The following is a 17,135-nucleotide window of genomic DNA, read 5'->3' as shown; positions in this document are numbered from 1 at the left end:
GAAGGAATCGTCATGTCATCATGTAGTCAAGCTCCTAGTAATCAAGGACTGTCAAGTCCGAGTTCGACCGTGCCATGCTCGTGGAGACGCAATTTACCCCGCGGTTCACGCGCAATACACGACAGTGAGTGGACTGCATGAGCGCCCATTTTGTCCGAAGTCTCCGTATGTGCATAGTCCTGAATCAACGGGGATTGACCGGCAGGTGTTTTTTGATGTTCTTTGCAGTTAGGACTGGCAAGGTTTTGTACCCGGCAGGTCGAAGATAAGCTAACCTAGCTACGAAGCGCTGTTGGAACTGAACTCACGAGGATATGGAACGTCCAGCTCGTTGGCGATAATCTGTCGAACCTACTTTGGATTTAGAGCATGAAATTTCCCGACTGATTGATGAAGTACTTTATCACGTCGGGTCTGGAAAAAAGTCTGGAAACGCCCTCGTCAACAAGATTGGCCTGGGCATAACTATTCGGGCTGTATTGAATACATCCCACTTGTACTTTTTATTCCTTGTTTGGACTAGCAGCGTAACATATGGCTGGTTTTAATATGTACCAATACAGCCAACGTTACGAATTTTGATGTTTAGGCTTGTGGACAAGTCACCTCTTCTGTTGGCCTAGAGTCTAACAGCAAGTCTCCGTACGAGTAGAGGAAGAAATTAAATCGAATCTCCCAACAGAATCATGGACGAGCAAAGCCAACGACAGGAGAGTAATTACTCTGCCGATTAACCCAGTTGGCCTTCGAGAAACCATGATATTTTTAGCCCACACGCCAGTAGGATACGCATCCTGTATTAGCGTATGCACGATAGGCATGGTCACCGAAAGAGTTTGGAGCTTCTAGCCTTTCTCTGCCCGTTCGTTGGGTTCTGATCTTCATCCTCCTTTCCTGACCGAGCACTGATCTTCAACGGTTGCTCGTCCCGGATTTACATAGCTGGCGGAATGGGGTGTGCATCGACTGGCGATCTTTCAACGTCAGGCCGGTGAGAAGAGTCTGGCCTTAGGCTCCATCATTCGGCCCAAATGCTTCTCGGCCCGCCATGAAAAATACATACGAGTATGGCACCCTGGACAAACTGCCAACAATCAAGGGAATTACAGTAGTTAATAACCAGCCCGCCGTCGTGGACAAGCGAGAGTATATAAGTACCTACAGGACTAGATTTCATTTCCTGTTAGCTCGTTCAAGCGCCCGCCCAACCGCCATTCGCATTGCAGGGCTTGATTTGAGGCGCCAACTCATTCATCAAACCAATCCATCACCACCATGACCATGACTGAGGATCGATGCCTGATTCGAGAGATCCTTGTCAGGTTCCTACCTACTGTACGAGTAGCCATTTTCGTCTTCAGGATATTCGAGTACACTATACTGTGAATTCTCCAACGGTCGATGGCGTCGTTTCCAGCGGTGTCGGCCACTTCGTTGGTTGTAAACTTCTGCCTCTTTGTTCACCGGGTTGTTCTTCCGGCAGATTGTCTGTCCGTTTCCTTTTTCTCATTTGTCCAGACTGGAGTCTCCCAATCCTGACAAAAAAAACTTCTGGCCAACCCCTCCTTCTCACAGGCTTCTGCTCTCCTGAAGTCCTGATCCTCTCTTCTTCGCTGGACGAACCCTGACCGCCCGAACCACCCGTCAGTGCGAATAAATCGACTCCACGTTGTGCAGTGTCCCCAGAGTCCCTCCAAACCCGCCATCCGGGCGACTCTCGTGCCATTCCGCTAAGACGCTAATTTTTGATCATCACCGCTTTACCAACTCAGCAGCACCAATCCGATCGAATCCCCTCGACACCGCTCCTGCATGAAACGATCGCATGGTCTGTTGTTGAAGGGCCCAAGTCGAGATCCCGCCGCGACCAGGTTGGTCTCCCGGCCTAGTGGTTTGTCTGTCCCCCTGCCAAAGCTTGCGGCCGGCTTTCCTCATCGTCAACACGAACACAGGAAGGATTTCGTCTTTTGTTTGTGAGGATCGATCTCCCCTGAATGACTAACCTTGAAGTCACTGTCGCCATCATCGTCCGCCGTCTGTGGGCAGCAACACTTCCAATATGTCTGCTCAGTAGATCTGATGAACAACCCCAACAACACTAATATTACTCCTACTATTCTTACTATTCTTACTACTTCTACCTACCCTGGTGGAATGTCGTGATTGTGCCCGGGCCCTGACGACTCGGAGCTTCTTCTTGCACCACAATGCCTGACGCAGATGGAAGTGACGACCCAGACAGCCACACCTTCCTTCTCCCGGCCACCACCTATGTGCCACCACCTCCTCCTTCCTCCCATGGAGCCCCTGCCTCGACAACTGCAGGAAGCCGCGGTCTTGATCGCTCCTTCCCTCCTCCCGGCGCCTCCGGAGTGTCGGTTTCTCCGACTCCGTCGCCGCCATCCTCTGCCTCCTCTTCCCCTTCACCGTCGCCCTCCCTCCCTTGCAGACATCCGGCTTACCTTCCGCCCTCCAAGGACTCCCACCCGGCCCCCTTCTCCACCGACTCCGGACGCAATTCGCCCCGGTCACACCTGGCCCGGTCGGCCCAGCCGACCGCGACCGTGACGCCGTCGCCCCGTCCGCGACAGCCGTCCGTCAAGCACCTGGTGGACCGCTTCAACCAGACGGCCGATGAGGTGCCACCCCGCAACCCATCGCGCTCCATCAGTCCGTTTCGCACGCGTGTCACGAGTGAGACTGGCCGTACCCTCCGTCGACCCGACACAGCAGCATCGCCGGTCGACCCGCAACCGAACACACGCCACGCCCCCTCGGCGGCCCCGCGCAGGCCGCTCTTTGGCGAGCTACCCACCCTCATCACCACCGCTCCGGCGACGGGATATGGACTTGCGGGCCTCGCGCGCCGCCGTGGCTCCGACAGCAGCGTTCCCAGCCCGCACCCAGCGCTTCTCGATTCCACCGACGACGCTGTATCTCCCGTGTCGCCGACGGCCTGGTATCTCGGTCACACCCCCGGAGACACTGATCAGCTCCCTCGACATCGTGCCCGCAGTCGTCAGCGAGCGCAAAGCGACGCTGCCTGGCGCGTAGCCAGACCGGACACGACACTGCCCGTCCACATGGCGGTCACTTCGCCTCCAGAGCCGCCGTCTCCGTCTCCATCGAGCCTCGACCCCGGACATTCCAGGTCCCGCATTCCCATCCCCACCCGCCGCACGAGCCATGCCTCCGATTCGGAACGCTCGTCTCGCTCGAGCTCCGTTGTTGGCCGCTCCTCGACTCACTCATTGGCCCACGTTCCCCTTGCTCCCAAGGGCACTAGTCGCCTTCCCAAGCCGACCGCCAAGCCGGCGCCCGCGGCCGATGCCTCGAAGCACACCACAGGTGCGCTGCCGGTCACATCGCCCTCCCGCCGCGGCCTTTCCCGCCATCATCCCCGGGCCGCTGCCGAAACAAGCTCGCTGAACGTCTACGTTTCCGCCCCTCCTCCTAAGAAGTCGCCGCCTCTTCGCAGTTCACGGCCCCGCCAGTCCGTATCCACGGCGACGACGTCCGCGTCACGCGCCAAGGTCGTTGATCGCGTTTCACGCTTCCAATCGTCCGATTCTCCGACCAACCCAGATTCTCGGAGTCCCCGATCGCGATCGCGTCGACTACCTGAGCTGGGAAATGTGGATTTCGCTGCTCGTCGGCAGAAGATCCAGCAAGCATTCAGCAAGTCGGTGCAAGAAACCGCGAAGAGAGAACAAGAGGAGGCCGAGCGTCGCAGGCGGGCCCAAGAAAAGCGACATGAGGAGGTTCGGTCCATGCTCCTGCGGGAGGGACAACTGCGCCGGATGCGATCAAGGGAGAGCGCAGCAACCCCCGAGCGACCCGCGGTGCCGCAGATGGATGGGCCTGCCGTGACGGAGCCGGATGCCAATCTCGGCGCGCTCAACACTCCGATCAATGCTGAACAGAAGCCGGCGGCCCTCACGTTGTCAACCGTGGAGGACAAGGGCACGACCTCAGTCGTGCATTCTGAACCGGGGGCCGATCGCGCGGCTCGTTCAGCATCTCCCCAACCGCCAAAATGCGATTCACCCACCTTGGGCGCGCCTCCAAGTTCGGACCTTGCGGGCTCATCCGCTCCGATGGATGATCGCGCCTCGGACGGAGCGCCGCCGTCCGCCAGGACTGCCGGGACAAACGACACTGACACCACCCACTTCGATTCCGAGCCCCAGGTCAGTCAGGATCACGCAGACGGCGACCATCGGGATCTTCTCAGCCGCATCATGCAGCTACGGGAATCCAGTTCCAGCAGTGAATGTGAAGAGGATCGTTCAGATCAGGATGACAAAGAATCCATCCAGATCATGCTGGAGCCCTGCGATGCAACGGTATTCTTTGATGCGGTAAACAGTGGCGATAGCGCCGTTGGTCACACCGGTGACTCTCGCCACGATCATCGCGATGTCCCGACTGAAGGCAGTGATGCGGTCAGTGACGACAAGCTGAAGCGATGGAGCATGGCATCCTGGTCGTCCTCATTGCGAGATCATCCGTCCGAAGGTCAGGCGGATCAATCGGAATGCACCGGCCAGAAAGCCGACGCTGAAGAACATGACGAACCCTCGCCACCGTGGGAGGAGTCGGAGGAGGCGGCCGAGTACCAGCGATCACTGGGGGGTCTCCTCCACGAGGAACCCTACCTGAGGCCTTTCCACACTCGACAACACTCCGATCCCGATGCCCTCGTTCGCCAGGGTGGCTGGGATACCAAGCGTGTGACGAAGCTCTTTTTGGAGGAACTCACCGAGGGCATTCTGAAGTCGCCCGATCGACCGTGGGAAGTCGTCCATGGAGGGGAGGAGGCCGAATCGTCGTCCCGTGTGAACAACGGCCTCACAGACGACCCGGTAGTTGTTCCCCCAGGCGGCGATGCAATACACAAACCCAGTCTCTCCCTGCGCGATGATTGGGAAAGCGTGTCGCCGTCTATTGCCGACTGGATGCAGGTCGCTGCCGCGGATGCGTCGACCTCGCCTCCTCAGATGGAAGAACATTCTCTTGCCGGCCCACAGGATAGTGGGGAGACGGCGGACACGCCGGGATTCCTCCCGCCTGTCACTTCGTCGGGTGAATCGTGGGATGGCCTCGGTCTGGCAATTCATGTGCAGTCGCCAGAGTCGCCGCCAGTCGAGCCGCCCATGCCCACACACAGCCCGCCGCCGGTACCGCCAGCTGCCACTGCAGAGGCGCCAGCTCCCGCCCCCAGTGTATCGCCCAGTATCTATCACAGCCAGCCACCGTCAAGCGTTTGCCCGAGTGCGCCATTTGCGGAGGCTCCTGCACCGGTCAGAGACAGCGAAGAGTCTTCAGTCGTACAAAGTGCGTTTGCGTCCTCGCCACAGACCGTGGCCTCCTCTGCTACATCCCAACATCAAGTTCCACTTCCCCCAGCTCCTCCCCCGCCTCCTCCGCTCCCGCGGGAACCCGTTCCCGCTCAACGCCCAAGCTCTCCGACGCCGGAGCAGCGCCGGTTGAACAAGCGTCGAAACGTAATCAAAGAGTTGGTGGACACGGAACACACCTACGGTCGAGACATGAAAGTGGTGGATGACATATACAAGGGCACGTCGAGCTCCTGCCTCGATCTGTCGGCAGAGGACGTGAGGATACTGTTCGGAAACTCTGATCAGGTTGTTCAGTTCTCCATGACTTTCTTGGATGGTCTCAAGCAAGCCGCAAGGAGCGTCTATGTCATGCCCAAGTCTCAGAGGTGGGGCAGCAAACGGCGTAACGGCCACAGTGGCAGCGACAGTCAACGTTCCGAGTCGCGTCCGTCCGGTTCGGGCTACGATATCATTGATGAGAATCAAGACCGCCAGACTTTTGTGGGCCGGGTGTTCTTGGAAAACCTCCCTCAGATGGAAAAGGTTTACACAGAGTACCTCAAGAATCACGATGCTGCGAACAAGAAGTTACAGAGTCTCCAACGCAACCAGAAAGTGGCCATTTGGCTAAGAGAGTGCCGCGAGTGGGCATCGGATCTGACCACCGCGTGGGACCTGGACTCTCTCCTTGTCAAGCCGGTCCAGCGCATTCTGAAGTACCCGCTTTTGCTCAACGAGCTCATCGATGCCACGCCTGCAGATCATCCGGACCGCGAGTCGCTTGTTTCCGCTGTCAACGGAGTTACGCAAATATCTGTCCGCATCAACGAGCTCAAGAAACGTGCCGACCTCGTTGGGCAAGTTGTCAGTAGCAGAAAGCGAAAGGATTCCGATGTGCGCTCCGGGTTGTCCAAGGCGTTTGGTCGCCGGACTGAGAAGCTGAAGCAACAAGTCGGACTCTCCGAAATGGTCGAGGACAAGCAGTACGACGCTTTAGCGCAGCGATTCAACGATAGCTATTTCCAGCTCCAGGTTGTGATGCGGGACGTTGAGATGTACACGCGGGAGATCCAGACCGGCTTGAACAAACTTCAGGATATCGCATTGGCTGTGGACCGCTTCCTCGATGTGGCACCTGCACATGGCAAGTACATCGAGTACGAGAGCAAATGGCGACGTTTACGTGTCATTGTTCGCGATATCGTGAATATCGCTCTACCAGATCATGTGAGTACCATTCTTGTTTTTTTTTTTTTTTTCTCTTTCCTTGAAACATTTCCTCACGTTGCCGTGGTGGCGTTCCGAGCTCACTGGGAGACAGATTACCGTTGTGCGCCAGCGAGTTATCGAGCCGATGGTCACTTTGCTCAAACTCTACGAGGGACCACAGAAAGTCATGCACAAGCGGAATAAGCGGTTGATCGACTATGCGCGTTTCAAGGCGATCAAAGATCGACGCGATCGACCCGACAAGAAGACGGCAGAGCAAGCTGAGCAGTTCACTGTCCTGAACGACGCCCTCAAGGATGAACTGCCCAAACTTTTCACACTCACAGCGCAGATGATGGAAGCATGCCTCGAAAGATTCATTGCCATCCAACGCGGATGGTTTCAGTTGCTCCAGCAAAAACTCGGCCAGCTGCTGGATCGGTTCCCGAGTGATGTTGACAGTATCGTGCGCGAGTTTACTGGCGACTTTGGCATCCACGAGGCCCAGGTCTTGACTCTGAGCATCTGCAATGGTGCCATGCTCGCTGACACGGCTAATATGGTAAATTTTGCGTCGTTCGATGCTGGCAGCGGCTCGCCCGGTCGATCGCCGTCTATAGCAACGTCCGGTCCGCGAACTGCTCCTGGCGCAGTGGATGCGTCTCCTAAACGTTCCCTCGATTTCAGCTCGACCCGCTCGATCGTCGACAGTCAACTTCCATCCCAGGGTGGGCGGCGTGGAACCGATGCCTCGGTGTCTCGGTCTATCGATACCACCACCACACCAAGTGCGTCCGCAAGGCCTAGCATGTCTTCTACACGGCAGACGGAGCCGCCGCCGACTGTGCCACGTCTCGACCTGGATATCCCGTTTATGCAAGAACCCCTGCTGCAGGACACCGGCATGTATGAATCAACGACTGGGGAGAACACTGCCTCCCCAAATGGTAGATACTCGGGATTCTTTTCCTCAGCCATGCCAATGTCGGATTCACCATCTCAGGAGACATCGCAACCGGGACCGACGACGGATCCGAAAGTGTTATTCCTGGCTGCTAGTCTGTACGATTTCAAGATCGATGAAACTCGATACGAGGCTGGCTATCCGTATCTCACTTATGACGAGGGTGAGATCTTCGACGTCATCGCTGAGAAAGGCGAACTATGGCTGGCGAGGAATCAAGATGATCCTACACACCGGGTGGGATGGATCTGGACACAGCATTTTGCCAAAGTGCCGTCCTAGAACCCCTCTCTGTGTTTCCGACATTATATCATGACTGTGTTTGCCTACATTATGTTACGTTTGATGAGACATGACTCTTTTCCCATGTTCTGTTTTCAACTCTGCCCTCCGAGGTTCGTTTGCTATTTCCGGGAGCATTGAAGGCGTCTTTTTCTGTACACTTGGGGTCTCTTTTTTTATCTCAACCTCAGTTTATATATCCTGACATTGTCATGACAAGATTAACTAGTGCATGTTATGGTCTCTGTGAAAATGACTTATGGTTCAGATTTTTCCTGCTGGAATTGTTGCCATGTTTCAAAACTTCCGCTTGAGTACCTATGTTGTTAGACCCCTAGGTAGTTAATCAGAGTGAATCGAAGGACAAGGATACTGTACATTCAGAGAGACTCTTTTCCAGAGGTATTACTAAGTACTTTTGATATCTCTCAGGATCCATCCGGTCGTTGCTGCCAGTATCCTTCCTAGGTCATAAGTCAGGCACGTGACTTGCATGTGATTTGCCTTGAATGTCTGCCTGAGGCATCCATTCACTCTAATCCGAGCAATGACACTGACAGTGGGGGCAACATTCTCAAGCCTTCAACGAGTAAGGCCAACGCACCGGGACGGGAATGGCTCATGCACAGTCTGCCGCAGTGCATTCGCCTCGATTCCGATTCCTTTGTGCCTCGATGTCTGTAATGGTTTGTATATAACTATCTATTCATTCCTTGGACGTGGTCTGCCCTCACTTTTTCCCCGAGTCCAACCTTGCTGCCAGTCAGCGCTTAGTACTCGTACATACTGAGGTAGGCCGACTAGTCTTGAAACCCTGGTCAACTGTTTCGTGAGATCGTTGTCCAGGATGAGTTTAAAGGCCAGTGCTAATAAAGACGACTTTTTTCTCGCTTTGCTCAGGCTTTGGTGCGTCATAGGCCAATCGATTTTGATTTTGCCTCCCAACCGCGTATAATAAGATCGACCGTACGCCCCTTTTTTTTGCTCCTATGACGCAGAATATCATGGGTAGGCTGCAGCGGAGATCACTGGGCCGGCATGGCGAGTCAGTATGTGTGAGAGGAGCGGGTTCATTGTCGAATTTGGGAGGGCTGATGTTGAGCGTGGGAACAGTTATATCCTGACGATGCATATCTCAGCTGTGAGTCTCGATCATCAATCATTCCGCCACCGCGTATTTCCCCCAGGCGAAGCTGTGTAAGGCTGACAGTATACGGTAGATCATGACGTACGATGTATGCGCCCTTGCTTGTTGGCAGCAATCCATTCTCACCATTGATAGTAACGCGTGAGGATGTCGAAACACTCAAGGATGACTGGTTGACGGATAATGTGCGTACACTTTCGGTGATGGTGGAATCCTTTTTTTTTTTTCTTCTTTGCCTGACTGATCAAATCGTTCCAGGTCATCTCGTTTTGGGAAGAGTAATCCTCCCCGTCTCCTTCTTCTGGCGTCGTCGATGATCGAGCAAAGGCTGAACGAGGAATGAAACAATAGGTATCTCGAGCATGAATACCTCATGAAAAGCGACCGGACGAACATAATCCTTCTCCGACCGAGCATGTCCTTTATGCTGCTCCAAACCCCCGACCCGAGAACCCTCCGCGATGCGCTGCCGGATTTCAGCAAAACCACGCATGTTTTTCTCCCCGTCAATGACTGCCGGAACGTTCTACAAGCTGAGGGCGGTACGCATTGGTCGCTGTTGCTCGTTTCGATCGTGGACGAAGTCGCCTTCCACTACGACTCGCTCCCGCCGGGCAACCAGGAGGAAGCGTACCAGATCACGGTGAAACTCTCGACGTTGATCAACAAGCCCATCCGCTTCGTCCAGTTGAACGATTCGCCCGTCCAAGAAAACGGAAGCGACTGTGGTGTCTTCGTCTGTTTGAATATGCGCTATCTCCTTCTCAAGCGGCTTCTAATCGCGACCGGGAAGGAGAAAGTGAGCATGAGTTTGGCCGGGAAAAAAGTGGACGCCTCCGCTGGGCGAAGGGAGATTTTGAAGATCATAGAGGGGTTCCGGAAAGAGGGGGTAAAAAGATCGTAAGAAACCCTCGTCGCATTTGATTGGGTTTTTTCTTTTTTTTTTTTTTTTTTTTTTTTCCTCTTCCTGATTCCTCGTTGCATACAAATATGCGCTATCTCCTTCTCAAGCGGCTTCTAATCGCGACCGGGAAGGAGAAAGTGAGCATGAGTTTGGCCGGGAAAAAAGTGGACGCCTCCGCTGGGCGAAGGGAGATTTTGAAGATCATAGAGGGGTTCCGGAAAGAGGGGGTAAAAAGATCGTAAGAAACCCTCGTCGCATTTGATGGGCTTTTTTTTTTTTTTTTTTTTTTTTTTTTTTTTTTTTTTTTTTTTTTTTTTTTTTTACGGTGCTTTTGCGATAACCGTTGGTTGACAGTCGTTTCTAGGATGAGCACGAGTCCAGCTGGACGAAAGTCGAGAAGCCCGCCGCGAATAGAATGAAGCATCATCGATTTACGGTTACAATGATAAATGGGGATTGGCGTGGTCAGACGGAGGTAGCTCTGATTTCACTTTATCTGCCAATATGTCCTCCAGTCTAATCATTCAGTAGTAATGGCATGATGGGATGATTCATGCAGGTCTATCACGGTACCACTTTATATATTCATGGCAACCATACACCAGCTTGATTTCGACTTGATCCGAGGTTCCTTTCAGGCGAACAAATTGTGAGAACTGATCCAATGAGTAGTGACTAGGATGTTTCCAAGCACTGCTACTCTTCGAGGACAGAGTGTCCTGGCGGTATTTATCATCCCCGTGGCGGAATCACAAGGGGCTGATGAACGCTAGGAAAGCCTGCGAGCTTTCCACAACTACAGGATATAACTGTAGGACTAATTGCAGCCCGCCTAATGTCCGACGAGCACTGTTTAGGGCTCGCCGTGAGTCACGTGGTCAGGGTTGGCCAGTTGATTATGATGGTTTCCGCTCCCCTGGCATCCTCGAATGACTGGATAATCAATCTGAGAATGATCCCTGAAGCTGGAAAAAAAACCCGGCCGTCTGCAAACCCCCCAGGTCGAAAAGTATACTAGCATCAAGTATGTGCGAGATCATCATTGGTCTTTCTGATGGACGGATCCCAGGTGTAACTCTGGCCCCCCCCCCCCTGTCAGAATGAGGAACCCTTGTTGGTTCAAACCTCAGACGGGATGGTCAGGCGGCGCGTACATCATGCAACTAAAGTATCAGCATCATGATCATCAGGAGGTGATTTCTGCTGGATGACTCGAGAAAAAAAAAAGAAGACCCAGGGTACGACTGTACGAGTATCTAGATCCATGTGACTGGAATATGGGAATTATTTTTTAGTTAACTTGGGCTGTCGATCATGGCTGGATGTGATTGGTCTAGAGTAGCTTACCTAATATTATATCTATCCAAGTACGGAATAGCGCAACTGGAATATTTTCAGAGTTCGGCGCAGATAAGGAACCGCGACAAGAAAAAAAAAGAAAAAAAGTAAACAACCGCGTGGATGTGAAGACAAAACTTCGTTTCCGCTGCATTTTGGCCGAGCAACGCGCTCAAGTCTCGATTTTATACTGCTTGAGATCGCCTCATTCGGCCAAGTTGTGTGGGTTGGCACTGTGTCTCCGCAGTCAGCAGCATTATCTCTTCTCGTCTCTTCGTTCCGATTCGACGTCGACCTGTAGCCTCGCGATCTCTATTCGTTGGCTGCTGGCGTATTCTGCGGCACCATGGTGTCTTTTCAGTGTGAGGTGGGCTTTAGGATCTCCCATGTGCATATGGATTTGTTGTTCATGGACAAAGTCGCGCTGACAACGTGGCCGCGTAGGGTTGCGGGGATGTCCTGACGAAGAAAAAGCTGGACGCCCATCGCGGCCGTTGTCGAGGTGCCCCCTTTACGTGCCTGGATTGTATGGTCACTTTCCATGGCCTGGATTATAAGTCGCATACGGTATGGTTTTCCCCCCCGCGCCTCCACGGTGCTAAACGTTGTTCCTGCATGGATGGATGAACTCTACCGGACCACATGGCTGGTCGACGTTGTGCAGTCGCGCTGCTTTGCTTTGCAACACTCGAGTGCTTTTTCTTGTGATGCCTGAGGTTTGTGCTAACCCATTTGCGCAGTCGTGTATGACCGAGGAGCAGAAATACCAGGGCGCCCTGTACAAGGAAAAACAGAATAAATCGCAAAAGAACAACGCGAACCAGAAAAAGAACCAGCCTCAGAAGTCCCAACACACCAACGGCGAAAAGGCACAGAACGGCAATGCCTCGCATTCTGAACGAATTCCGCCCCCAGCTCCCAGCCCGCCGCTGCCGTCTTCCGACAAACCGGCATCATCATCGACCCAGGAGGCTTCCTCGGAGAAGAAGAAGGATGTCAACGTCTTCGATTATCTTGTGAACGATGAATCGCCCAACCCCAACGCATCGCAAGTCTCTCTCGACGACAAGCCTAAGGAGCAGATGAAGATGGTGCCGGGCGCGCCCTCGGTCTTCGAGCCTAGCAAAGCCCTGGCGCGATTGGACACGGATGTGGAGGATGAGGAAAAGCAGTACGATGTCGCATATGAGGAGAATGGATTCTCATACGGCGCAGATCCGATCAAGCCATCTTTATACAAGAACCAAGACTCGAATGTATCGATGGACTTTATGACACCGGCGCCAAAGAAGAAGAAGAAGGACAAAAAGAACAAGGCCGAGGAGAAATCTGCCAAGGCGAGCGATAAGAAGCGCAAACGTGGGCACCCGGACGAACAGGACTCCCAGGAAGCTTCCAAGTCGCAAGACCCGGACACCCCTATGGTGGACACCCCATGGAGCACGGCCAACAATGCGGGAACTCCTGTCCTAAAACACTCCGGCTTGACTGGCGGGTTGGACCGTATGATGCGGGATGAGCGAGTTCCATCTCCTGACTACGAAGGCTCCTCCGAGAACGACACCCAGGATGGACGGCGGCGCTTCCACGACCGGCAGTCTCCGTCGAAACGGACGCGCCGGGCGGAGAATGGACTTGGCATCTCCATGAAGGACGGCGCCAATCAGATCATGTCCATGTTTGGCGGGTCCACGGCGTCTGAGAACGGCGGGAGCGTCGCCGAGTCATCCTCCCAGGCCCTGCAGAAAGTACGCCGTGGTTCCTCCCCTTCCGACGACGATGGGTCCGGAAAGAAACCGAAGAAGTCCTCTTCCAAGCACGACCCGGAGACACGCAAGTCAAAGCGCAAGATCAGCGGCCACAGTCACACCGACGCGCGACCCTCCCGCCGTCTCAAGGCCACCGCCGAATCCCGGGACTCGGATCGGTCGGATGATGAGAACCGCAAGGTTGTCATCTACCGCCGCAGCGAGCTAACGGACGAGGAGATCCAGCGCCAGAAGGCGGCGTATTTCCTCTCGCTGGTCAACAAGGGCCCCGAGAGCGAGCGAGGATGCTCGATCAACAAGACGCTGAAACGATACCATCGCGACTGCCCGTATGTTTCCGAGGACGATGAGCGGGAGTCCGAGGGGCGTGGTCGCCGTCGCAGTCGTCACTCGAACAGGGATCGGAAATACGAGGAGGAAAAGGATCTATGGCGTGCGTTGCGGTTGAAGAGGAATGACAGGGGTGAGATTGTGGTTTTTGTCTGAGAGTTTTTCCTTTTTTTTTTCTTTCGCATTGTTCATGTTTCTTTTTGTTTGCATTGCGCTGGTCAGCTGGGAGTTTGGTTGATGGAGTTTATGTCGACATGATTGCACAAAAAAGTCCATGTTGTAATGCGATCGCACTTTTACGATGAACATGAGTCGATGATCTCCAGCCAGTCTGAGTATCGATAACAGGTCGATTAGCTGCCAAATATCAAAAAAATATAAACTCCAGTAGGGTATGCACATATATTGGCTTCCGAAATAATATGCAAATCAGCAATGCAGATATGATACAGATGATACAGATACCCAATTAGATATTCCTCCACAGACTCCGTAGATCGAGCATGAAAAAGCCCCGTCTACGAAGCCACCGCCTCAGGGACATGCTGGTCGCTGGTAGGATAGTTCCTCTCCATCCGTTTCACAACGTCGATGAGGATCTCGGACATTTTGTTCAACGTCGTGCGGATTTCCCCGACTGCCGCTTTCAAGTCCATCACCTCCTGTTTGGTTACGATGCGGTCCGCATTGTCGGGTTGGTCCGTGCCGGTGCGGTTCTCTTCCCGGTGGCTTTCACGTGGTTGCTGGCCATTATTCGTGGTGGGGCCGTCGTCGTCGTCGTCGGCGCCGGCGGCGCCATGGCCAGCACTGTTGTCAATACCATTGCCGCCGACATCGTGATAGTCGTTGTGCACCGGCTGGCCAGTTTCACACATCACCCCTTCAATCCATTGATCGATGTCGGCTCGCGTTCGATTCGATCCCAGAGAGATGGGTCGCCGGGAAGGATCTTTGTCTGGGATTTCCACAGACTTGTCTCGTTCTTGTGCGCGTTGTGTTTCTCGGGCCGCAGGCTGAGCAGGGGCGCCGCCATCTCTTGCCGGCCGTTGCTGAGCCGCTGGTGTCGGCGGAGCATGACCATTGGGCGTATTGGCCTGGGCGTTCGGTGGCGGCGGTGACGGCCGTGAATCGTCGGAATCCGAGTCTTCCACTTCGTCTCTGGAACGTTTTGTTCCCCGCTCTCGATGGTGGTCTAGTATTTCTCTCATGAGCTCTGATGCTGTTTCAGGAGGCTCGCTTCGCTCATATTGTCGCTCAATCTCTTCTCTCCTCAGTAACGCAGGATCCCATCGATTTTTCTCGTATGCTCGCCATCCCAACCATTCGGTCCACCTATCGATTGCCTTATTGACTCGACTCAGAGGTCTCTCTATGTATCCACTGGGAAACTTCGCCTTCTCAGCCAGGCGTTTCTTGACTCGCGTGTGGACCACCTTCTTACAGAGCCACCAGGGGTACACACGACCGATGCGAACCGATAAGCGGGCCTCCACACGCATCCAAAATTTCCTGCCCTGTTCGTAGTGCCTGAATAGCTCGTCGCAACATTTGAACAACATTGTAACCTCGCTCTCCGTAAGATCCGGTGGGGTGTACTGCGCAGTGGTAGCGTCCGCATTTGTGTTTCCGCGATTCGTGACTGCCGTATTTTGTTGCGTTGTTGCTTGGCCAGGAGTCGCTGACGGTTGCTGCGTCGCTCGACGGGATGTTGCTCTGTTTCCACGACCCCGTGAGGACTGTGCAGCGTTTTCCCCGTTCCTTTGGCTAGCGCTCGTGTTGATATTCTGCGTAGGCTGAGCGCCCGCGCGTCCGGAGGGTGCTGTAGAAGGTTGATTGAGCTGTGAGCGCGCCGAAGGAGGGGTTTGCGTCACGGTTGTTGGTCTTGGTGTACTCGTAGTCTGCGGCGTATTTGCCTTCGCATGAACGGCATTGATGGCCGGCGTGGTCCCCGCCTGCGGTTGAGTTGTGGAAGAAGGCTGACCAGCGGCTGTCACGCCGGGGTTGGAGGGTCCAGCGCGAGCTATAGTGGCGGTATTGCTACCGGACTGGGATTGGACAGGCTGCGTGTAAGGTAGTGACGGCGCTGGGACAGGAGGTTGATGAGGCGCAACAGATGCAGTAGCTGTCGGTGTCATAGATGCGGGCCTTGACTGATTTGCAACTGCGGTGGTATTGCTCATGGACTGGGATTGCGCAGGCTGCGTGTAAGGTCGCGACGGAGCTGCGACAGGCGGCTGTTGAGGCGCGACAGGCGCCGCAGCTGCCGATGTCAGAGGCGCGGGCCCCGCCATCGACGGGCCCGTGACTGTGGTCGCGGGCTGGGGGCGCTGTTGCGCGGCGACAGGGGTCGATGCATGAGGCGCGTGCGGTATTGGGGCGCGTAATGGGGTGGCACTGAATGGGGGCAGCTCCCCTGGGAAACGGGGAGGCATAATGATGATTCTCCTGACGCGATCCCGTCACGTTTGAGAGAACAGTTATCAAAAATCCAAAAAAATGGAAGAAATCGCTCGGGGAAAGAAAATCTATACTCATATTCCTCCAGCTTCGACCCGAACCTCGTATCAGAACTGTAATCGTGAATACTATGCCAGTGAACGTTGGGGGACAAAGTGGAGAAAAGGTTTCTTTGGAGAATATCCGATAGGTTGAATAAAATATGCGAGCGCCAGAGAGTACAAATCGATACGACCTCGTAAAATATACATGTCGAAAGACAACGCGTCAACACGGTCTCCGCGACGCGCCACTCGTACCGAGTACTGCCACAGAACGACTCCAGCCGGGTTGTACGCCGCGTTTAGCATCCGCGTCTCCATCTCCAATAGGCGAGGCTGAGCAGTCGGGATCCTGTACACAACTGCGCCCATCGAACAAGCGGGAACTGCTGTTTGGTCTTCTTCCATGATCTACCACGTTACTGGACACTTTGAATGTCAACTGCTTGTTTGATCCCACTCAGCCTCTCGGATGCAGCAATGGATTCAAACTCCCTAGGCAGGATATGGCGGATGTTGTGGGCTAAGCGGAGGGGAGTGCCTGTTTCAAAGATGCAGACTGCGGATTGACGCCGACGTGCAAGGACTTTGAGGGACGCCATTGCGTGTATTGTATCACACAAAACCAATTCGGCTGCAGCCAAATGATCTGGCCCCAGTGCTGCCCGTCGTGTGATACAACAGATGACAACCGGCGATCGTGCAGGGCCCTGATGAGTGTACGCTGCACGGTTCAGCTCAGTTTCGTCAGCGGATTTGCACCTGATGTGATATTCAGTCGATCGCCGCATTTTACAGGCGACATGAAGCCCGTTTGAAGGACCACGGACGGTTGTCGCTTCATCGGCAGATCTGCTGTCGATTCGTGATCTGAACATTGCCGTAACGCTCATTTCTCTGCCCTACAAAGAAAGTCACAGGCACGTCGACCGGCTTCCACGAGAATACTCGATTCTTTCTTGCTGAGAGGCCAGAGATGTCGATTCGAATGATTCTTCTCTCGATTTCTGCAGATGTCTGCCGTATCCTACCGCTGTTCATCGGGTTAGAGTCCTCCGGTCCTTCATGCTGCAGGATGATGTATAAAGAGATGGGATGCATGGAGATGAACAGGTAATGTTGCGCGGGCATTAGGACTTCATTGCGGATCATGCCGTCATGGTAATCCCTTTGAGCTGTTAACCAAGGATCGATAAATGCATGAGTGTTATGGAGAGCACTCTCTGGACGAGCAATAGGTGCTTCGGAGATGCTCGGACTGATCATCATAGTGTATTGTACATGCTTCGCATTCCTGTACGAACAAAGGATTCGGCAAAGCCCTTGAATGTGGTGCTGTGCGGAGACAGGAG

The 17,135-nt window shown here is 54.2% G+C and overlaps 3 protein-coding genes across 3 annotated transcripts; 2 read left to right on the top strand and 1 right to left on the bottom strand.

Moving 5' to 3' along the window:
• Window positions 1-2,207: 2,207 nt before the first annotated feature.
• VTN31DRAFT_3816 (uncharacterized protein) lies at window positions 2,208-7,797 on the top strand (the record flags this gene model as incomplete). Its single annotated transcript, XM_069404137.1, has 2 exons — window positions 2,208-6,569; window positions 6,664-7,797. 2 exons carry the CDS (start codon window positions 2,208-2,210, stop codon window positions 7,795-7,797), a joined length of 5,496 nt encoding a protein of 1,831 aa, XP_069261141.1.
• Window positions 7,798-11,532: 3,735 nt separating this feature from the next.
• Window positions 11,533-13,441, top strand: VTN31DRAFT_3815 (uncharacterized protein; the record flags this gene model as incomplete). Its single annotated transcript, XM_069404136.1, has 3 exons — window positions 11,533-11,553; window positions 11,631-11,753; window positions 11,927-13,441. The coding sequence occupies 3 exons, from the start codon at window positions 11,533-11,535 to the stop codon at window positions 13,439-13,441; spliced, it is 1,659 nt and encodes a 552-aa protein (XP_069261140.1).
• Window positions 13,442-13,803: 362 nt separating this feature from the next.
• On the bottom strand, window positions 13,804-15,717 carry VTN31DRAFT_3814 (uncharacterized protein; the record flags this gene model as incomplete). Its single annotated transcript, XM_069404135.1, has 1 exon — window positions 13,804-15,717. One exon carries the CDS (start codon window positions 15,715-15,717, stop codon window positions 13,804-13,806), a length of 1,914 nt encoding a protein of 637 aa, XP_069261139.1.
• Window positions 15,718-17,135: the final 1,418 nt, after the last annotated feature.

This window comes from Thermomyces dupontii, assembly GCF_041956625.1.
Source record: "Thermomyces dupontii strain NRRL 2155 unplaced genomic scaffold VTN31scaffold_3, whole genome shotgun sequence".
In the NCBI taxonomy this organism is placed as follows: Eukaryota; Fungi; Ascomycota; class Eurotiomycetes; order Eurotiales; family Trichocomaceae; genus Thermomyces; species Thermomyces dupontii.
Note: the sequence above shows the minus strand (reverse complement) of the source record. Positions and strands in the feature narration are given on the sequence as shown.